The sequence below is a fragment of the Miniopterus natalensis genome, chromosome 6 (assembly GCF_054644295.1).
Source record: "Miniopterus natalensis isolate mMinNat1 chromosome 6, mMinNat1.hap1, whole genome shotgun sequence".
NCBI lineage: Eukaryota > Metazoa > Chordata > Mammalia > Chiroptera > Miniopteridae > Miniopterus > Miniopterus natalensis.
Genome location: NC_142086.1, coordinates 88649327 through 88666735, shown reverse-complemented (window position 1 = coordinate 88666735; position 17409 = coordinate 88649327). Strand labels below are relative to the sequence as shown.

General features: G+C 42.3%; 1 protein-coding gene across 4 annotated transcripts in view; it reads right to left on the bottom strand.

The window, feature by feature from the left end:
• SON (SON DNA and RNA binding protein) overlaps positions 1-17171 on the bottom strand; it is a 32349-nt gene extending 15178 nt beyond the window's left edge. For 3 of the 4 annotated variants that reach the window (XM_016213489.2, XM_016213490.2, XM_016213491.2), the window contains exons 1-6: positions 17061-17171; positions 13586-13752; positions 5618-11536; positions 3674-3834; positions 1625-1771; positions 1293-1481 (exon numbers count right to left, since the gene is read on the bottom strand). In XM_016213489.2, the coding sequence (XP_016068975.2) occupies positions 1293-1481; positions 1625-1771; positions 3674-3834; positions 5618-11536; positions 13586-13752; positions 17061-17137 (6660 nt within the window). In that variant the 5' untranslated portion in view covers positions 17138-17171. Of the gene's footprint in view, positions 1-388; positions 1193-1292; positions 1482-1624; positions 1772-3673; positions 3835-5617; positions 11537-13585; positions 13753-17060 lie in introns of those variants that run through there. The other variant, XM_016213492.2, reaches the window with a different exon arrangement.
• Positions 17172-17409: the final 238 nt, after the last annotated feature.

Here is a 17409-nt window from a genome sequence, read left to right as displayed (position 1 = left end):
CACACAGTGACAATGTCACCTGTGAATAGCTCTGGGGAAAATACTGTCAAAAAAGGTTTCTGATTTGGGTTCTGTTCACTTTCTGATTTATTTGTAATAATGGAGATGTTTAGTGGGAGATGATCATATGGCCAATAAAGGGAAGCTGAAAGTGAAGAGTACAAGTCTCTGACCTCCATCTCTCAGAACTCCGAGAAAAGGAAGTGGGGAAGGACTGCCACACTGTAAGGGCACCAGATACCTAGTACAGTCCTTGGACAAATGTCTGGGCTTTAGAAATGAAGGGCAAGAGGTGATGACTAGTCTATGGTATTTTTAAAACTCCCACCCCCCACCCTAGTAAATCTCCACCCTCCCGTATCCCCCAAGCGTGATTTTGCACAACAAGTTAAATAAAAGTAAACTGTTTATTAAAAGATACAGCAAAGGTACAGATACAGAGATACATACAAAGATACATATATATATATTTACATATATATACAGTCTTGCTGTTTTCATGTGCACTATATTTAGCAGCACATTATTTAATCAGGTGGCATTTTAATGGGGTTGTTTTGACACTTGGCGTTATTACTGCATCATGACAAGATACAACTATAGCCTCGTGAAATGTCAAGGTGTGAATTCCACTTCTCCAACTTTCAATAGTAGCAAAGAGAGAAAGGAGAAGGGAAATGGAGTACACCAAGGCTGAGCATTAGGTTAAACACAAGAATTCAAAAGGGCCAAGGTAGCACAGGGAAGGGAAAATGATTAAAATTAAAGGCTATCTGACAAACATCCCAGAGGAACAGTAAGAAACCATTATTTAAGGGCAATGGGCTATGTATCCAAGATGCTCACATCAGCCTACAATGACCTTTTCCAATCCACTTCTTGTGTTGAACCTGAGGATCTGCCTCTGTCCGCTCAATCCCTCCGCCCAGTACATTTGCTACCACCAAAATCTAGAGCTATAAAGCCTCGAAGCGAAGCGGGAAGCTAAGTAGTTGTACCTTGGGCTACCTTCCCACAAGTGCAAGGAGGGCCCAATGTTGGGCAGGGATGTGACAACACTGTTCTCTGCAATTCGATGCTTTTCACTTTGTGGCTTGGTTCCACAAAGTGAATTGCATCGAGTTACTGTCAAATGAGAAGCTGCGGGTTGTTTCATCTGTCGTTTAACCCGGCCCTGCCGTTTACCCCGGCCCTAAGAAGAGTGAAACAGAATCCAAATCAGATATAAAATAACAGCAAAATGGCAGATTCAGGTATAAAAACAGAAAACACATAATATTCCTCCTACTTACCTCCGAGGGCAGGCTGCTGCTGAAAACATTGTCGTCATCTTTGTTTTCTTCACCATTTTTCTCCACAGGAACCCACTCTCCGTATACACTATCTGCTTCTTTTTTTCGATGCTGAGATCCAGATGACACAGGAAATTCTTTTGTTAATGTTACCTGGCTTTTTGGAGGAGTTGGCTTTGCTGCAGCAATCTGAAAAAATAAAGTTTCTTAATTTTGTTCCTTATTTCTCAGGATTTAATTCAAAAGTTAAAACCTGAATTCCACTGAGTCTTATTTAAGTATTCAATAGCTCCCTAGGCTGTGCTGTTTCACCCATAAACACCAGTACTCACATTCAGGTTGAAAAAGATGGGTTTGGGTTCACTGAGTTTAAAGGGATGGTGATAAAAAGGAGGCTCTTCTTCCTCTTCATCCGAAACATGAGGCTTATTCACTATCACATCGTCATCTTCTTTACTCTGTGCAATCTGTTTGCATTTCTTAAAAAGTAAAAACAAACAAGGTAAATCTTACAATTTAGGTAAATATAAAATGTAATTTCTTTAAAGAATGAAAACCACATAAAATCAACTTTCAAAACTAAAACAATGTTCAATGATAGGTTACAGACAGGTAACTTGGCTTATTGGCTATTATTTAAACACACTCTAGAGCTGGTCAGTCAACAACATTTATTGAGCACCTACTATGTGCAGAGCACTGTACTGGGCACTGTCCAGGGTATACAAAAAAAAAAAAAAAAAAGGTAGAAGACATGGTCCCTGCTCCCAAGGAGCTTACAATCTAGTTTAGGAGACAGAATACATACACATGAAATAACTGAGGAACGCGTTTACAGAGCAACACAAGGAACAAGTGCAAACTGATATAATACAAACTGAGTCCATAAGTGCTGAGAGAACAAAAGCTTAGGAGAGAAGAGAGTCAGGCAGAACTTGATAATCAAGGGATAGCCCTTGATTGGTTCTAAGCCGGTTTTCACAGGTGAGAACAAGGACTGGCAGAGAAAGGAAAGGAAGTGACCCTAGTTAGGGGGTGGGCAAAAAGCGAGAAGAAACTTAAGAGGAACAGGAGGGACAGAGAGTAAAAACATAGGGAAACACTGTGTTCATAGGTTTTGGATAAGGAATTTGGGTTTGATAAGCAAGCAATAAAAGCCTTTACTAGGTCCTTAAATTAAAAAAAGTAATTCATATTGTAATAGATCTAAGTGATGAAACAGATTAAGAAACGTTCTGATCCCCAAAGGTATGACAAAATAAAAGATGTGAAACACTGCAATTGGGTTAGATAGTAACATCTCTCCATAAATGTCTTGTAGGCTGAGCCTCTAAAGGAACAGAACTCAGGAATGGAAAATAAGGCATGATGGAGAGGGTGTCCTGATGAGGTCTGACACATAACAGTCAATTCCTTCCTGAGAAGCAAGGAACAGACTCCGTTACTGGGTTTTATAAAAAGGTCAGAGTAAATTTGGGTGGACTTGTCTCTTTACAAGCAGAATTTGTCACATCCATTATCAATTGAAAATATTACAATAGGATAAAAAGCTCATTTAGCCAAAAACACAGAGTATACTAAGCTTGTAACCAAGGGGAACAGAATATATTGACAGTGGCAGGCTGGCATAAGGCTAGCCGATAGCAAGTTTCAATATATGAAACAGTGTGGTATTTCTGGATCCTAGCAGCAATATTTCAGCATCCTCCCCCCCACCCCAAAAACAAACAAAATAATATTAATAAAACAAAGCAAAAAACAAGCCTCAATTGAAAAGATCAAATTCTGAAGAACAAAAATAAGTGTTTAAAATATATGTTACTGCCAAAACCCGAACCGCAAGGAAGAACTGATAATGGCCGGCCATTATCACCAATGGCTGGTACCAAACAGCCAAAACCCGAAATGATGATGCGAAAGAAGTTCCTTTCAGGCAATGGCCAGCTATTCTCATTAATTTCCAAGCTCCGGTGGCAAAAGATCATTTCTGAAGATTGTCTGTGTCTTTGCGTATATGCAGTACACTCGTGGCGATCAGTGAACACGTCGTGAATGGAAACGAAACTGTAGGCGAGCTTCTGGTTGTTGCTCACTCAACACCTCCTCCATTCAAACGAACCGTCCCACTCCTCAGTCAGTTTGGCTTCTAAAACTGGAAAGCAAAAGTAATGGGAAGTAACTTTTAGCTAGCGGAGCTTAGCCATCCCGGATAATGGCCTGCTAAACAGAGCTTCTGCCGCTGCCACACCTGTATTTCGGGTTTTGGCCACTCGGTGCCAGCCATTATCAGTTCAGCCCACAATTTGGGTTTTGGCACGCTCCAGAGTCAACATCACTGGAATAATCCATTTAAGAATGAAAACAAATTCTGTCTAGCTTACCTCAGTTAGTTCTTCTATAGTAGCTCCTCCTGACTTTTTAGCAACTTTCTCTTCTATTGTAGGTGGAGGTGCAGGCTTTAGGTTTGGCGGTAAAGGAACACCAGCCTTAGCACACATGGCAGCTGCATTAGCTTTGGCTATTTCAAGTAATTGAGCCTTGTCTGTAAGAGGAAAAATATAAGAAACAGTTTTCCTAAAAGACTATATTTTGTATTATCTAAAATTTCAGATGCTAACAAAATTGAAAACATTAACTTTCTGCCCTAACTTACAGTTGTGATCAAATCACTCTTTGATTCAAAGTTTTTAAGAGAATGCCTCATATTTAAAGAACTAAGCCCTGTCCTGCCGGTGTTCCTCAGTGGCTGAGCACTGGCTGAACCATGCACCAGGAGGTCGCTGGTACAATTCTCGGTCAGGGCACATGCACGGGTTTCGGGCTCGATCCCCAGCAGGAGGCATGCGGAGGCAGTCCATGGATGTTTCTCTCTCTCTGCCTCTCCCTTCCTCTCTGAAATCAATAAAAAATTTTTTTAAAAAAGAAAAGTCTTTTAGCTTCCCATTCAAATGCTATAGAAAATACTATTTAAATTATACAACTATAATGATCACCTTTCAACACTCTAAGATACATACCTGCCAAAGCCTACTTTATTTTCCAAAATTATCATGCCCTTAAATTACTTTCCTTCTGGCCCTGGCCACTATGGCTCAGTTGGTCAGGGCACATGTCAGGGTTTCTGGCTCAATCCCCAGTAGGGGGCATGCAGGAGGGAGCCAACTGATGTCTTTTTTCTTTTCTTTCTTTCTTTCTTTCCTTTCTTCCCTCCCTCCCTCCCTCTAAAAAAAATGAAAAATATGTATCTCAATAAAAAAACAAAAAAAATTTACTTTCCTTCAAATCTTTACATTTTAAACTACTTTTGAGCCTAAGTTCAAGTGTCACCTTTTCTAACAAGCCTTAAGTCATAATTTAACATTCCACTGTGCTTCCAAAGTGCCTTACCTACACCAGTACTTACAGCAATCATCCATAACAAGCTGCTCTTTTTGGCAGTTTAACTATTTGGCAAAAAAGACATTTATGTATTTTATCCATGTGTCCTCTAGTAACTTGTAATCACTTCAGGAGTTACATACTGTTCCTCTAACTCTGAATTAAAAACAGAACTCAAAAACCTTCTGTTGAACTGAATTGAATGTATTCTCCTTTATTGTTCTGTTAGGGTCTTTTTCTTTAGACAACACTAACTTTGGAAATGTCCAACTACTGGGATAGTAATTGCCCATTATTTCTGCACGTAGCCATGCATTATCCAACACTCTTTATTCATCCCTGTGCGCTTCTTAAAACCAAGAGAAATTAGAGCACTTTATTTTTTTAAAGAAGAAAGGCAGATTATTAAAATCACTTTAATAAATTTCACTTTATTTTGCTGGTGTCACCCCAGGTAAGTAACTCCCCACATGCAAAATTCCCTACTCAGTTCCACTACTGATTATAGCATTAGAACTACCTTCACAAACATTTACAATCCTATAATGCCATTTTAAGAAATGTAACTGATTTAAAAAGAAACACTGTAACCTTAGGCTTATTTGTAAAGATTTATGTCGGAATGCATACAACAACAATCTGAGTATATACTAGCCTTGTCTTCAACTGGGCTTCTCTCCATTTTTGTTTACGGAAGATGGGTCAAGCAAAATAAAACACTCAAGTATGGGACAACTTTGGTTCTACTACACTCCAGGTCTTTTTAACTTAAATTACAAATGTACTTATCCCATTTTCCAAACACAAGCTAAGCTAATTATAAAAATTGAGAGAAATATTTATCCTAAACCAATAATCCAAAATATTCCATTTGACTCAAAGAGCAGGAAAAACTCAGATTTAAATCATTCTCTATTAGACTACCATTAAATTTTAAAATAACTTACTCAAATCTGTCAGACGTTTAGGTGATCTGCCTCTTTCTGAAGACCGGGATCGTTTACGGCGGAGGGGAGATCTGCTAAACCTTCTTCTCAAGGGTGTTCGTGATCGCCTTAGCCTGACTGGTGATATACTGAAGCTTCGTCGTCTTACCACAGACCTTGATCTTCTCCGTCGGCTAGGGGTGCGGCTCCGTCGGCTAGGGGTGCGGCTCCGTCGGCTAGGGGTGCGGCTCCGTCGGCTTGGGGTACGGCTCCGTCGGCTTGGGGTGCGGCTCCGTCGGCTTGGGGTGCGGCTCCGTCGGCTTGGGGTGCGGCTCCGTCGGCTTGGAGAAATGCTAAAGCTCCTTCTCCCCCCCGATCTAGATCTCCTTCGACGACTTGGAGTGTGACTCCGACTCCGCCGACTTGGGGTACGACTTCGAGCTCTAGCAGTTTTCCGATTATCCCTGGAGCTTGATCTTTTTCTTTTTCTTTCCCTGGACTTGGATCTGTGCTTCGGAGATCTTTTGCGCTTCTCTTTTGATACAGATCGCCTTCCTCTAGACTTTGATCTTGACCTGCTGCTCCTCCTCCTGCGTCTTGAACGTGACCGTGAACGTGTTTGAGAGCGACGAGACTTGGACTTAGATGATCTCTTCCTTGCCCTAGAACGAGACTCGCTGGTACGCTTGCGCGATTTGTGTTCTGAAGACTTGGACCGCTTACTTCGAGATCTTAGTGAAGAGTCTCTCTTCTTCTCTTTCTCACCTTTATCACGGTTCTTATTTTTCTTGCTTTTTTCATGTGTGTCCTTAACTTTTACAAAAATTTCATAATCATCTTTTTCCTCTGAAGACGACTCGGAAGCTCTTTCTGGTATACTCATGACAACTGGACTGGTAGCAGATTTGTCACGTTCAACTTCACTTGCAAGTAAAGGTCCTTCAACACCAGCTCTGAGACTTGTAAGACGTTCCATGTCCTTAGGAAGTAATGGTCTCACTAAATCTGCTTCGTTAATATCGTCAATATTGGCAGAAAACCCAGGTTCAGACACTGTCTCTTTAGTAGGGAGAGGTACTTCTTTATCTTCACTACTTTCTTTAGGGCTGAGAGCAACTGCTAATGTCTGGTCACTCTCTTTTATAGGTAATGGTCCTTCTGCATCATTACTAATGAAGTTATTAGATGGTAAATCAAGATGAATGTCTTTAGCAGGCAAAGGTCCCTCTATGTCAGCCTCACTACCACCACTGGGGCTAGTGGAAATTACCATGTCATGTTCAGTATCTGGAGTAGTTAAAGATACTTCATCATATTTACTAACTGAACTAAGAACAGAAGCTGTGGCAAATTCAATACCCTTACTTGTTCCCAATGTATCAGGTTCAACAGCAAGGGGACCAGCAGGATATAGAGTTCCTCCCACATCAGCTTCATCAACACTAGGGCAGGTATCCAATACTGGGCATTGTTTAGTCTCATTGACAGGCAAAATTTTCTCTTCAACAGCACCAGTGCCAACAGCAGATACTGTACTATATTCCATCTCTTTAGCAATTAAATGATTACTTATATCAAGGTCTCTATTTATACCATGTTCACTTTCGTGAGAGTCATTCCTCAGGTGTCCTTCAGCATGTGGTTCTTCAGCTGAATGCACGGGAACCTCCTGCATGCCAATCTCTGGAGCAAAATTTTGATCATCAGATAAATTTATTCCTTTCACAACACTAGCCTTCAGCATCACTGGTGTAGACTCTAAAGCCATTTCAGTTGGTATAACTTGAGTGTGCTCTGAGACAGAGACAGCAGGCTCTGACACTGTCACTATGGACTCTTGGACAGAAACAGATGGTTCTGAAATAATCATGTTAGGTTGAAGGACTGATACTGCTGGCTCCAGGACAGGCACAGCAGGCTCCAGAGCAGAAACAACTGGCACAGGGTTGGTAATATGCTCTGGTTCAACCAAGGCCAGGGTCTCTGGGACACTCTCAGCCGGTGGCCCTGGTACAGCCACGGCCAGTGGCCCAGGGACAGTCACAGCCAGGGGTTCCAGAACCTCAGCAGAGGTCTCTGGGACAGCCTCGGCTGGGGGCTCTGGGACAGCCTCGGCTGGGGGCTCTGGGACAGCTATAGCTGGGGGCTCCGGGACAGCCACAGAGGGTAGCCCTGAGACAGCCATGGCTGGCAGCTCTAGAGTGCTCTGTGATGGCTCCTGAATAGTTACTGCAGGCTCCAGAAGAGACACAGATACCTCTGAGGCAACATGTCGTGGAACTCTCATGGAATCAAAGGTTTCTGCTGCCTCTGACATAATAGAAGGCTCTGATGTTAACACAGCTGGTTCAGCTGACATTATGGGAGTTTCAGATACCATATAAGTCACTGGTCTCTCTGGAACTTCATGCTCTTCTGCTACTGCAGCAGACTCTATAGGTGTTGATGTAACCGAAGACTCTGGCTCCAGCGGTGGCTCTGGAACGGTCACAGCAGCCTCTGAGGCTAACATTGAAGGCTCTGATGCTGATACAGAATAATTAGCAGGTACTATTGAAGGCTCTGAAATATCACTTTGACTCACAGGAGGTTCAGGCACGGATACAGACTCTTCAGGAGGTAATGCTGGCACCTCAGTAGGCCAAGTATTTTCAGCTGTTAATGCTGACTGCTCAGTGGGTAATGCTGACCCCTCCGGTGGTTCCTCAGGAGGCAATGGTGGTGTCATGGGTGGCTCTTCCGGTGGCAATGGTGGCATTGTTGGAGGCTCTTCAGGAGGCAAGGGTGGCACCATATATGCCTCTGTATATGTATCAGCGTAAGAATCAGTGTAAGAATCAGCTGCCATAGACATCATTGAACGATCAGCAGTATAAGATGACATCATAGTTCGGTCAGCTGCAGAGTACGACGACATCATAGACCGGTCAGCAGCAGAGTATGATGACATCATAGACCGGTCGGCACCCATGGACATCATTGATCGGTCAGCCATTGGGGACATCATGGAGCGCTCATAAGCTGACATCATAGAGCGCTCGTAAGCTGACATCATGGAGCGCTCGGCCATAGGGGACATCATAGAGCGCTCATAAGCTGACATCATAGAGCGCTCATAGGCTGACATCATGGAGCGCTCAGCCATAGGGGACATCATAGACCGCTCATAAGACATCATAGAGCGTTCATAAGATGACATCATGGAACGTTCTGCAGCATAGGACATCATCATAGAACGTCTAGATGCTAACATCAGGGGCCTAGGTGCTAACCTGTATGGCCTGGGGGCTACCCTATAGGACCTAGGTGCTATCCTATAAGGTCTAGGTGACATCCTATAGGGATCAGGAGTTAGTCTGTAGGGATCATGGCCTAATCTATAAGGGTCTTGCCCTAACCTGTAGGCATCATGACCTAGCCTATAAGGGTCATGACCTAACCTATAGGGATCCTGAGCTAACCTATAAGGATCCTGAGCTAACCTGTAGGGATCAGGAGATTTTGAACCCAACATAGCAGAATCTTGGGTACTAGATGCTAACATCTGGGCATCCATAGTACCAGACGCTAACATCTGGGCATCCATGGTGCCGGAAGCTAACATCTGAGAGTCCATAGCGCCAGATGCTAACATCTGAGAATCCATAGAGCTAGTTGCTAACATCTGGGAGTCCATGGTGCTGGTTGCTAACATCTGGGAGTCCATGGTGCTGGTTGCTAACATCTGGGAGTCCATGGTGCTGGTTGCTAACATCTGGGAGTCCATGGAGCTGGTTGCTAACATCTGGGAGTCCATGGAGCTGGTTGCTAACATCTGGGAGTCCATGGAGCTAGACGCTAACATCTGGGAGTCCATGGAGCTGGACGCCAGCATCTGGGAGTCCATGGAGCTGGACGCCAGCATCTGGGAGTCCATGGAACTGGACGCCAGCATCTGGGAGTCCATGGAGCTGGACGCTAACATCTGGGAGTCCATGGTGTTGGACGCTAGCATCTGGGAGTCCATGGTGTTGGATGCTAGCATCTGGGAGTCCATGGTGTTGGACGCTAACATATGGGTCTCCATGGTGTTAGAAGCTAACATATGGGATTCTTGGGCCATCAAGGGATCCACTCCTACTGTTATAGAAGTCTCCCCCACTAATGTAGTAGGCAGCTCCTGTGCTACCGTATTATAGGATTCCAGCGCTGTCGTCGAGGGCACCTCCAGGGACTGCGACACGGTCATCGTTGACAGCTCCGTTGTTGTCACCACAGACTGAACAGAGATCTCCAGCGCCACAGTTGCCACAGGCTGCCCAGGCAACTCTGGCGCCCCAGGCTGCCCTGGCAACTCCAGAACCCCTGTTGCCAGAGGCTGCCCCAAAAGCTCCAGTGCTCCAGCTGCCCCAGACTGCCCCGAGAACTCCAGTGCCCCAGTTGCCATGAGCTGCCCAGGCAACTCCAGTGCCCCAGTTGCCACAGGCTGCCCAGACAACTCCAGTGCCCTAGTTGCCGAAGGCAGCCCTGGCAACTCTGGCACCCCAGTCACCGAAGGCTGCCCTGGCAACTCCAGTGCTGTTGTTGCCACTGGCTGCCCTGGCAACTCCAGCACCATCGTTGCCTCAGGCTGCCCCAGCAACGTTGTTGCCGTTGTCACCTCAGGCTGCCCAGGATGTTCCACCGCTGTCATCCCCACAGGCTGCTCCAACTCTGTCGTCGTCGCAGGTTGCTCCGTCAACTCCATTGCTACTGTTACCGCAGGCTGCCCTGGCAACTCCTGTGCCATCACAGGTGGCTCTGATACCTCCTGTGGTGGCTCCAAGCCCATGGATGGTGCTGGAAGCCCTGGCAATTCCTGCGACAACTGTGGCACTGATGTCACTGAGGGCCCCGGCAACTCAGGCACTGCTGTCGCAGGGGGCCCTAGCAACTCAGGCACTGGGGTAGAAGGGGGCCCTGGCAACTCTGGCACCGGGGTAGCAGAGGGCCCAGGTAACTCCAGCCCTGGAGTCACTGGGGGCCCCTGCAACTCCGGCATGGAAGTCGCAGGTGGCCCCGGCAACTCCATCGCTGAGGCCACCGACGACTCCGGCAGCTCCAATGCTGTGGGCTTGGGCAGCTCCAGCAACTCCTGTGATCTTGTCATAGATGAATCTGCAGTCTCCGATGGTACTTCTACAGGCTGCACTGGCAATCTTAGGTCTTCAGTTGCAGAAGACTCTGAAATATCCATTGTTGTTGATGTGCTTGGCTCAGGATGTACCTCAGTAGGTGTCTGTGATGATACCATAAGGATTTCTGATGGCTCTAGCACTTTTGCTACTGGAGGCTCCAACATGATCTTTGATGGCTCTGGAGGTGTGCTCTCCAAAGGTTTCAGCACAGACTTCATCTGATACTCCGACATTGTTACAACTGGCTCAGATGACTTTAGCACTACTGTTGCAGTAGGCACCGGTGCTGTTGAAAAAGAATCGAGAATCTTTGTCATAGGTGGTTCCAGCGTTACTGCCACAGACTGCTCTGACTGTACAGAGATTACTGATGTAGATGCAACTGACAGTTCTGCAGTTTTTGTAGCTGGTTTCAGAGTTTCTAAGGTGTGTGGCTGCGATACCTCCACTGATACTATAGGAGGTTCTAGCACAACTGCAGGAGTTTCACTGGTCTCAGATAGCCCAAATGCTCTTACAGGATGCTCCAGTGCCACTGCTGATGGCTCAGAATCAAACTTCAAACAGGAGTCCGATTCTAAATCCATGTTCTCTTCATGATGTGATTTCGGCTTAGATTCAGATTCTTCAGGCTGTCTTTTATACTTTTTTTCCTTTTCTTTCTTCTTTTTCTTCTTTTTATTTTTGTGCTTTTTGTGCTTCTTTGACTTTTTGGTGGGAACTTCATCAGTAGGGTCTGTTTGCACAGACACACATCTACTTTTTCTGGAGGCCTCCTTCAAGTCTGAAATTAAGAGGAATTAATTTTATTTGTCAAACATTCCTCAAAGTATGTTTAGACAAATCAAACAAGCCAAGATTTACATTCCATGTTAAGACATCACAGAATAACTTCTTGTTAAATAAAAAGTTACCAAATAAACTATTTTTCATAAACCAATTACCTGAAGGTTGACACTTTTCCAATACTTCTACAACTAAAGTCTGGGTTAACTGTAAGTTCTTAGTTTATGGCCTGCCCAGGTGGCCAAGTTGGTTAGAGAATGGTCCCGTACACCAAAAGGTTGAGGTTCAATTCCCGGTCCAGGTGCCCACAGGAGGCAACCGATAGATGTTTCTCTTTCACATTGATGTTGCTCTGCCCCCTACCCTGCCCTTCCTCTCTCTCTAAAATCAATAAAAATATATCGGGCGAGGATTAAAAAACAACAAAAACATTTTTAAAAGTTCTTAGTTTATAACAAAAACTTCTAGAATTACATTTAAATGTTTCAACTAAGTTAAAACAATTATTTTCTGCAGCTCTCAAATTATAGCTAATTACTTTTAAACTACACTTAGAAATGAATCTTTCATACTATCAATTGTCAGAATTCCTATTAAAAAACACCAACATGGAATTCTCACGCTTAGGTGAATTCCCCATGGGTTTGTATTAAAATTTTTATTATCTCCTGTTAATGAAAAAAAAATGCAGGTTAAATAACTGTTGTATTTTATAACCCCTATTTATACAAAAAGCAACATGGCACTGGATCTGGAACAAGGGGCTTGCTTTTGGATGCTGAATCAATCCACCACTCCCTAGATAAATGGACTGGGCCAAATTACTAACACTCTGTCATCCGGAGTTAACGGACGAGGTGAGTTGAAATATACCAAGTACACTGAATAATGCCTGATACATAGTAAGCCCTCACTAAATGCTGATGATTGCTCTTACATGTATGAAGGTCTGAGTAACAAATGTAAGGTATCAATACAGAACTTGAATTTACCTTATCACAACCATGTTATATCCTAATAAAAATAGCATCCTTTCCCACAATAATCTTCTAAAATTACTAAGAAATAATTTTACTGTTTCTACTAAAAACATAAGAGTCTTACAGCCCTTAACATGCAATTTAAGAACATTTCAATTTATATCTGAAGAGAAAGTGGTTTATATTCCACTTTATAACCAGATGGGATTTACTCTAATGCCAGTATCAAATTAGATAAATCTTGGTCATCCCAGAAAAAAGCTGGTTAGAAACCTAGACCATTAAGGTTATGAAAAAAATAAAGCAACATGTAACAAGACCTAGTCCAAAGAGAAACTAATCAGTTTGTACCAACTGTATATTATGCATCAAATTGTTAGTTAGCGAAGTTATACCTCAACCAAGAAAAAGTTGCTAGAGCGATGAATCTAAGTATGGCCAAAGTCTATGCTTTTTTTTTTAATCATACCCTATACCAAAAATAATAAAAAATTTTAAATGAAAAATCCTATCACACATTTTCTAAAACTAAATGAAGATATTCTAATTTTTGTGGTTCATCATAACGCTTTCATTTCTAAGCATCAATTATTTAATCAATTCCAAAAATGCTAAATATCAAAGCAATGATTCCTTTGCATTCACTGCACTTTAAAAAGGTGTGGATGTAAAAACAAAGCAATCTCTACACCTGGTTTTTAAAATAAAACCTCCCAGGTTTTTCAATGACATTTTTAAAGTCATTAAAAATGTGGTCCAGGCCCCTGTACCTTTCAAAATGAACATTTACACAACTGTTCAATGAAAACCAGCTTTCAAAATCCTGGCACTAAGGTCCAAGACTAAACCAAACAAGATAAAGTCATATTCCACCACCAAAGCAAACAAGTGCATCATTGCTCGTATTTCAACGTCAAACAAAGTTTTCAGTAAACCAATTTAGACTAACACTTAAATTTACTCAAGTTTCAGGTCTACTGAACATTTTAAATACCATGCAGTCGAGCAATAATACTGTTAAGCATTAAAAATTCAAGTTTTGAGATGGCTGATTATCTCCAACTTACCAGGCTTATAGCGTAGTTCTGTATCTAAGACCCCAGAGAGTACTTCCTCTATCTTCTGAACTATTTCTTCATTTGGTAGGCTTCTGGCAGAGGCAGCTGCATCACCTGCCTGGTTTCCTTCAATAGGTGTATTTGTTTCACCATTGAGCTGGCCTTCACTCCTTCCACTTGACAAGAAAAATTATCAAAATTCATTAATATTTTTTTACTATACCATACAATAAATTAACATTTATAACTCAATTATTAAAATAATCTTATGTTAACACATTTCGCCACTTTTTTTCATATATTTTCTACCAGTAGTACTTCCTTTACACTACCTATAGTTGGTACATTTTTATTTTTACACAATTAAAGTTTTCAGAACTGTTAAAGAAAAAGTCTTTAAAAGAGGTTTCTAAGCTCATCTTTTTTAAAAATAAAATACAGAAATATAAATTTAATTGGATTTCGGTTACCTGGATATTTATCTCAGGAAAGAAAAGTCATTAAGATCACAATCAAAAATTCCCCCCCCAAAATATATGACTTAATGTTATATTAGAAGCTATAGCCACCATAAAGCCACACCTGTCCATGGATCACAATCAACAGTATCAAGGAACATAAAGTTAGCCACAGAAACATCAAGTAAAAAGGGTACATCAGTTAATCAAATGACAAAAAGTTTATATATATATATATATATACACACACACACACACACACATATATATGTGTATATATTTATATAAAATTTTTACCCAGTTATCAAAAAGCCTAGTATTAAATTTCTGGAGATTAAAAAGTTTCATGGAAAACAAGTGACAATTCACTTATACCAACAGTAAACAAATAGGTGACCAGAAAAATATTTTTTTAATTAAAGTAAAATTAGTGTATATGCATGTATATATGTGTAAGTTCCAGGTGTTACAACACTGCAACTCAACATCTGTACTCACTATAAAGTGATCACCACCAAAACTCTAGTTACCATCCTCCGCCATACAACTGACGCCCTTCACACATTCCTTCCTCCCCCAAACCCTCTCCCATAACCGCCAATCCGCTCTCTGTATCTGAGTGTTTTTGTTTTGTTTGTTCATTTGTTTTGTGTTTTTTTACACAGAAGAACCTGAACAGACATAAGACCATGTCATTTATCCAGTCATTTTTACTATTTTTGTGATTTGCAGAATTGTTTTTAAAAAATAAATTCAACACCACCTCCACCTTAACCTACTTAAATTTTAGATCTAACAAAAATAGATCAAACAATTATGCCCCACTACCTGATAAAAAGTCTGAACAATCCAAGAAAAAAAAATCACTAGTTAACTAAGTGTTATTAAGGAACATTTGGTTTAGTACAATGAATCACATAAAAATTAACATCTGACTGTTAGTATCACAAGGCTCTACGGTTTTAAAACTCATTTAATCCTAACAAAACTCTAAGATCAACATTACTATTCTGATTTTATAAATGAGGAATATGAGGCACAAAGAAAACAAGAAACCTAGCTGAGGTCACACAGCTATCAAGAGGTGAAGCAGGTATTCAAAGCCAGAGCTCATACTCTTCACCATCCATCTACAACAAATAAGTTATTTTAACTATCTAAATGTCAGCCTCCTTACCAAAACTGACAAATAGATGGGAAAAATGGGATACAAAGCTCACTTAAATGGCAAATAATCAAAATGTTTTTAGACTGATAATGTATTACATGTTACTTGAAAAGCTGAATATTCCTCCAGTAATAAATTGCTTCATCTAGTATTCTTCTTAGACTTTTAGACTTTCCTTTGGGAACTCTTTATTTTCCACTTTTTCTAAGCACTTACACATAATTACCTCACTAAAAAAGCAACGGATTTAAAATCACAAAGGTACAACTAAAAAAAAGTCTATGAGAAAGTAAACATCTTAATATGAGGATATTTATCTCATATACTGAAAACAAATGAACACTTCGAACCACCTAAACATCCACCAATAAAACAGAATTCTATGGAACCAAGAACAATATCCCAAAGGACTACTGAGGATGTGATAAAAGACAAACTTGTTCACAATGTACTATGTGAAAAAACACTAAACAAGATGATCACATTTCACAAAGCACGTACATGCTTATGTATGCACAGAAAAAAAGACAAAGAACAATGACTGTAATGGTTTTTCAATTTTTTTTTCTAAATTTTTTACAACCAAAATTACTTCCTAATATAAAAACTGACTTTTAAAAGATATAAAAGACATTACAATAAGCAAATGCAACTACTTATTGCATGTAACTATTCAAGTTTTCAAAAAACACATATTCCCTCTTCTCAGGTCTTTTCATCCTAAAAGCACGAGCGTGTAACAAAAATTTGAAAAGCAACGAACTGAATGAGAGGATATTATTTCCCACTTAAAAAACAACATATCCTGTAAAAATCTTAATCCTAACAATACTATAAACGTGTATATATATATATATATCACATAACTGTTAATTTGAACACTTAATTTACAACTGTGTTTTCGGCTGATTGTAACATAACGAATTGCTCTCGCTCTCAACTTGTAAAATACAACTAGAAAAAACATTTGAACTCGGAACAAACATTTACGTTATGCAAAGCAAAAACACTAAGACAACCGGTGAACAACATGACCCACGCTAGCTTCCTTTCTGAGTAAACAATTATTTCTTTACAAACCTCTTCCCGATTGAATTTTGTGGGGCCAAGGATGGAAGTCTACCAGCAGTGGCAAAAGTACTATGTTGTTCAAATACGTCCATTGGGGCAAGGGGAGCAAATAAAAATTTCTATCTACACACAAAGCCCGCTTTCCACTTCCTAAATTAAGAAATTACTCGTAACTCAAGGTCGCCTTCCATCTCAATATTTTGTCAAAGCAGCTAACAGGAATTGGAGGCGTTTTCATTTGAATTCGAAGCCGACTAAGAATGCTGCCTGGTGGCCGGCACAGCACCCTAGGGCCCAAATAATCTAATTATAAGATCCCAATCCTGAGATGGTCTAAAGCTCGCAAGACAAAGCGGATTTAAGTTTACTCAAGAAACGGCCGGTAGAGACCCTTTCCGGTCGCAGGCACCGGCCGGCGAAATCGGCGGAGGCCGAGAGGGGGGAGGGGAGACGCGGCGGAGGAGGAGCCGAAGAGGAACTAGGCCGTGGCCGGCGCACCACCAGGCCCGCCGCCGCGGAAGGGCAGGGGGCCATCACACGGGAGAGGGGCGAGCGTCTTAGCTCGGTTCGGGGTGAGGGAGTCGGGGTTACGGCGAAAAGAGGGAAGTTCCGCGCTGGGAAGGGAGCGGATTGGAGGGGGGGGGGCGGAAAATGGATCCCAGGCCCAGGCGGGGCCGTAGCGGGGCCCGAGGCGGGGAACGACGGCGTCCCTGAATAAAGGTGGCACGGACGGCTACGCGGGGCCCTACCGGCCCCTTGGGAGCAGAAGAGACTGGGAAGCGCCTACCTGGAAAGCTCCTGTTGAATTTCCCGGAATTTACTGACCACGAAAGACCTAAAAATCTGCTCGATGTTGGTCGCCATGGCGTCCGCTCCGTTCTCTCAACTCCTCCTCGCTAGTCCTCCAGGCTCCCAGAATGCCCCGGGAGGAGGCGCAGCGGCCAATTCCGTGTGTCGCCGTCCTGATTGGTTTCGGTGGGAACGTCCGGATCCGCACGCTCCGCCGTTGGGCCAATCAGTGAGCACGGCCCGGCTCCCCTCCGCTGTTTCTGAGCCGCCGGGGTAGAGCTGCTGACGTTTGCGCCGCGCACGACTCTGTCCGCCATGTTAGTGACTGACGCAGGCGCCATTACAGG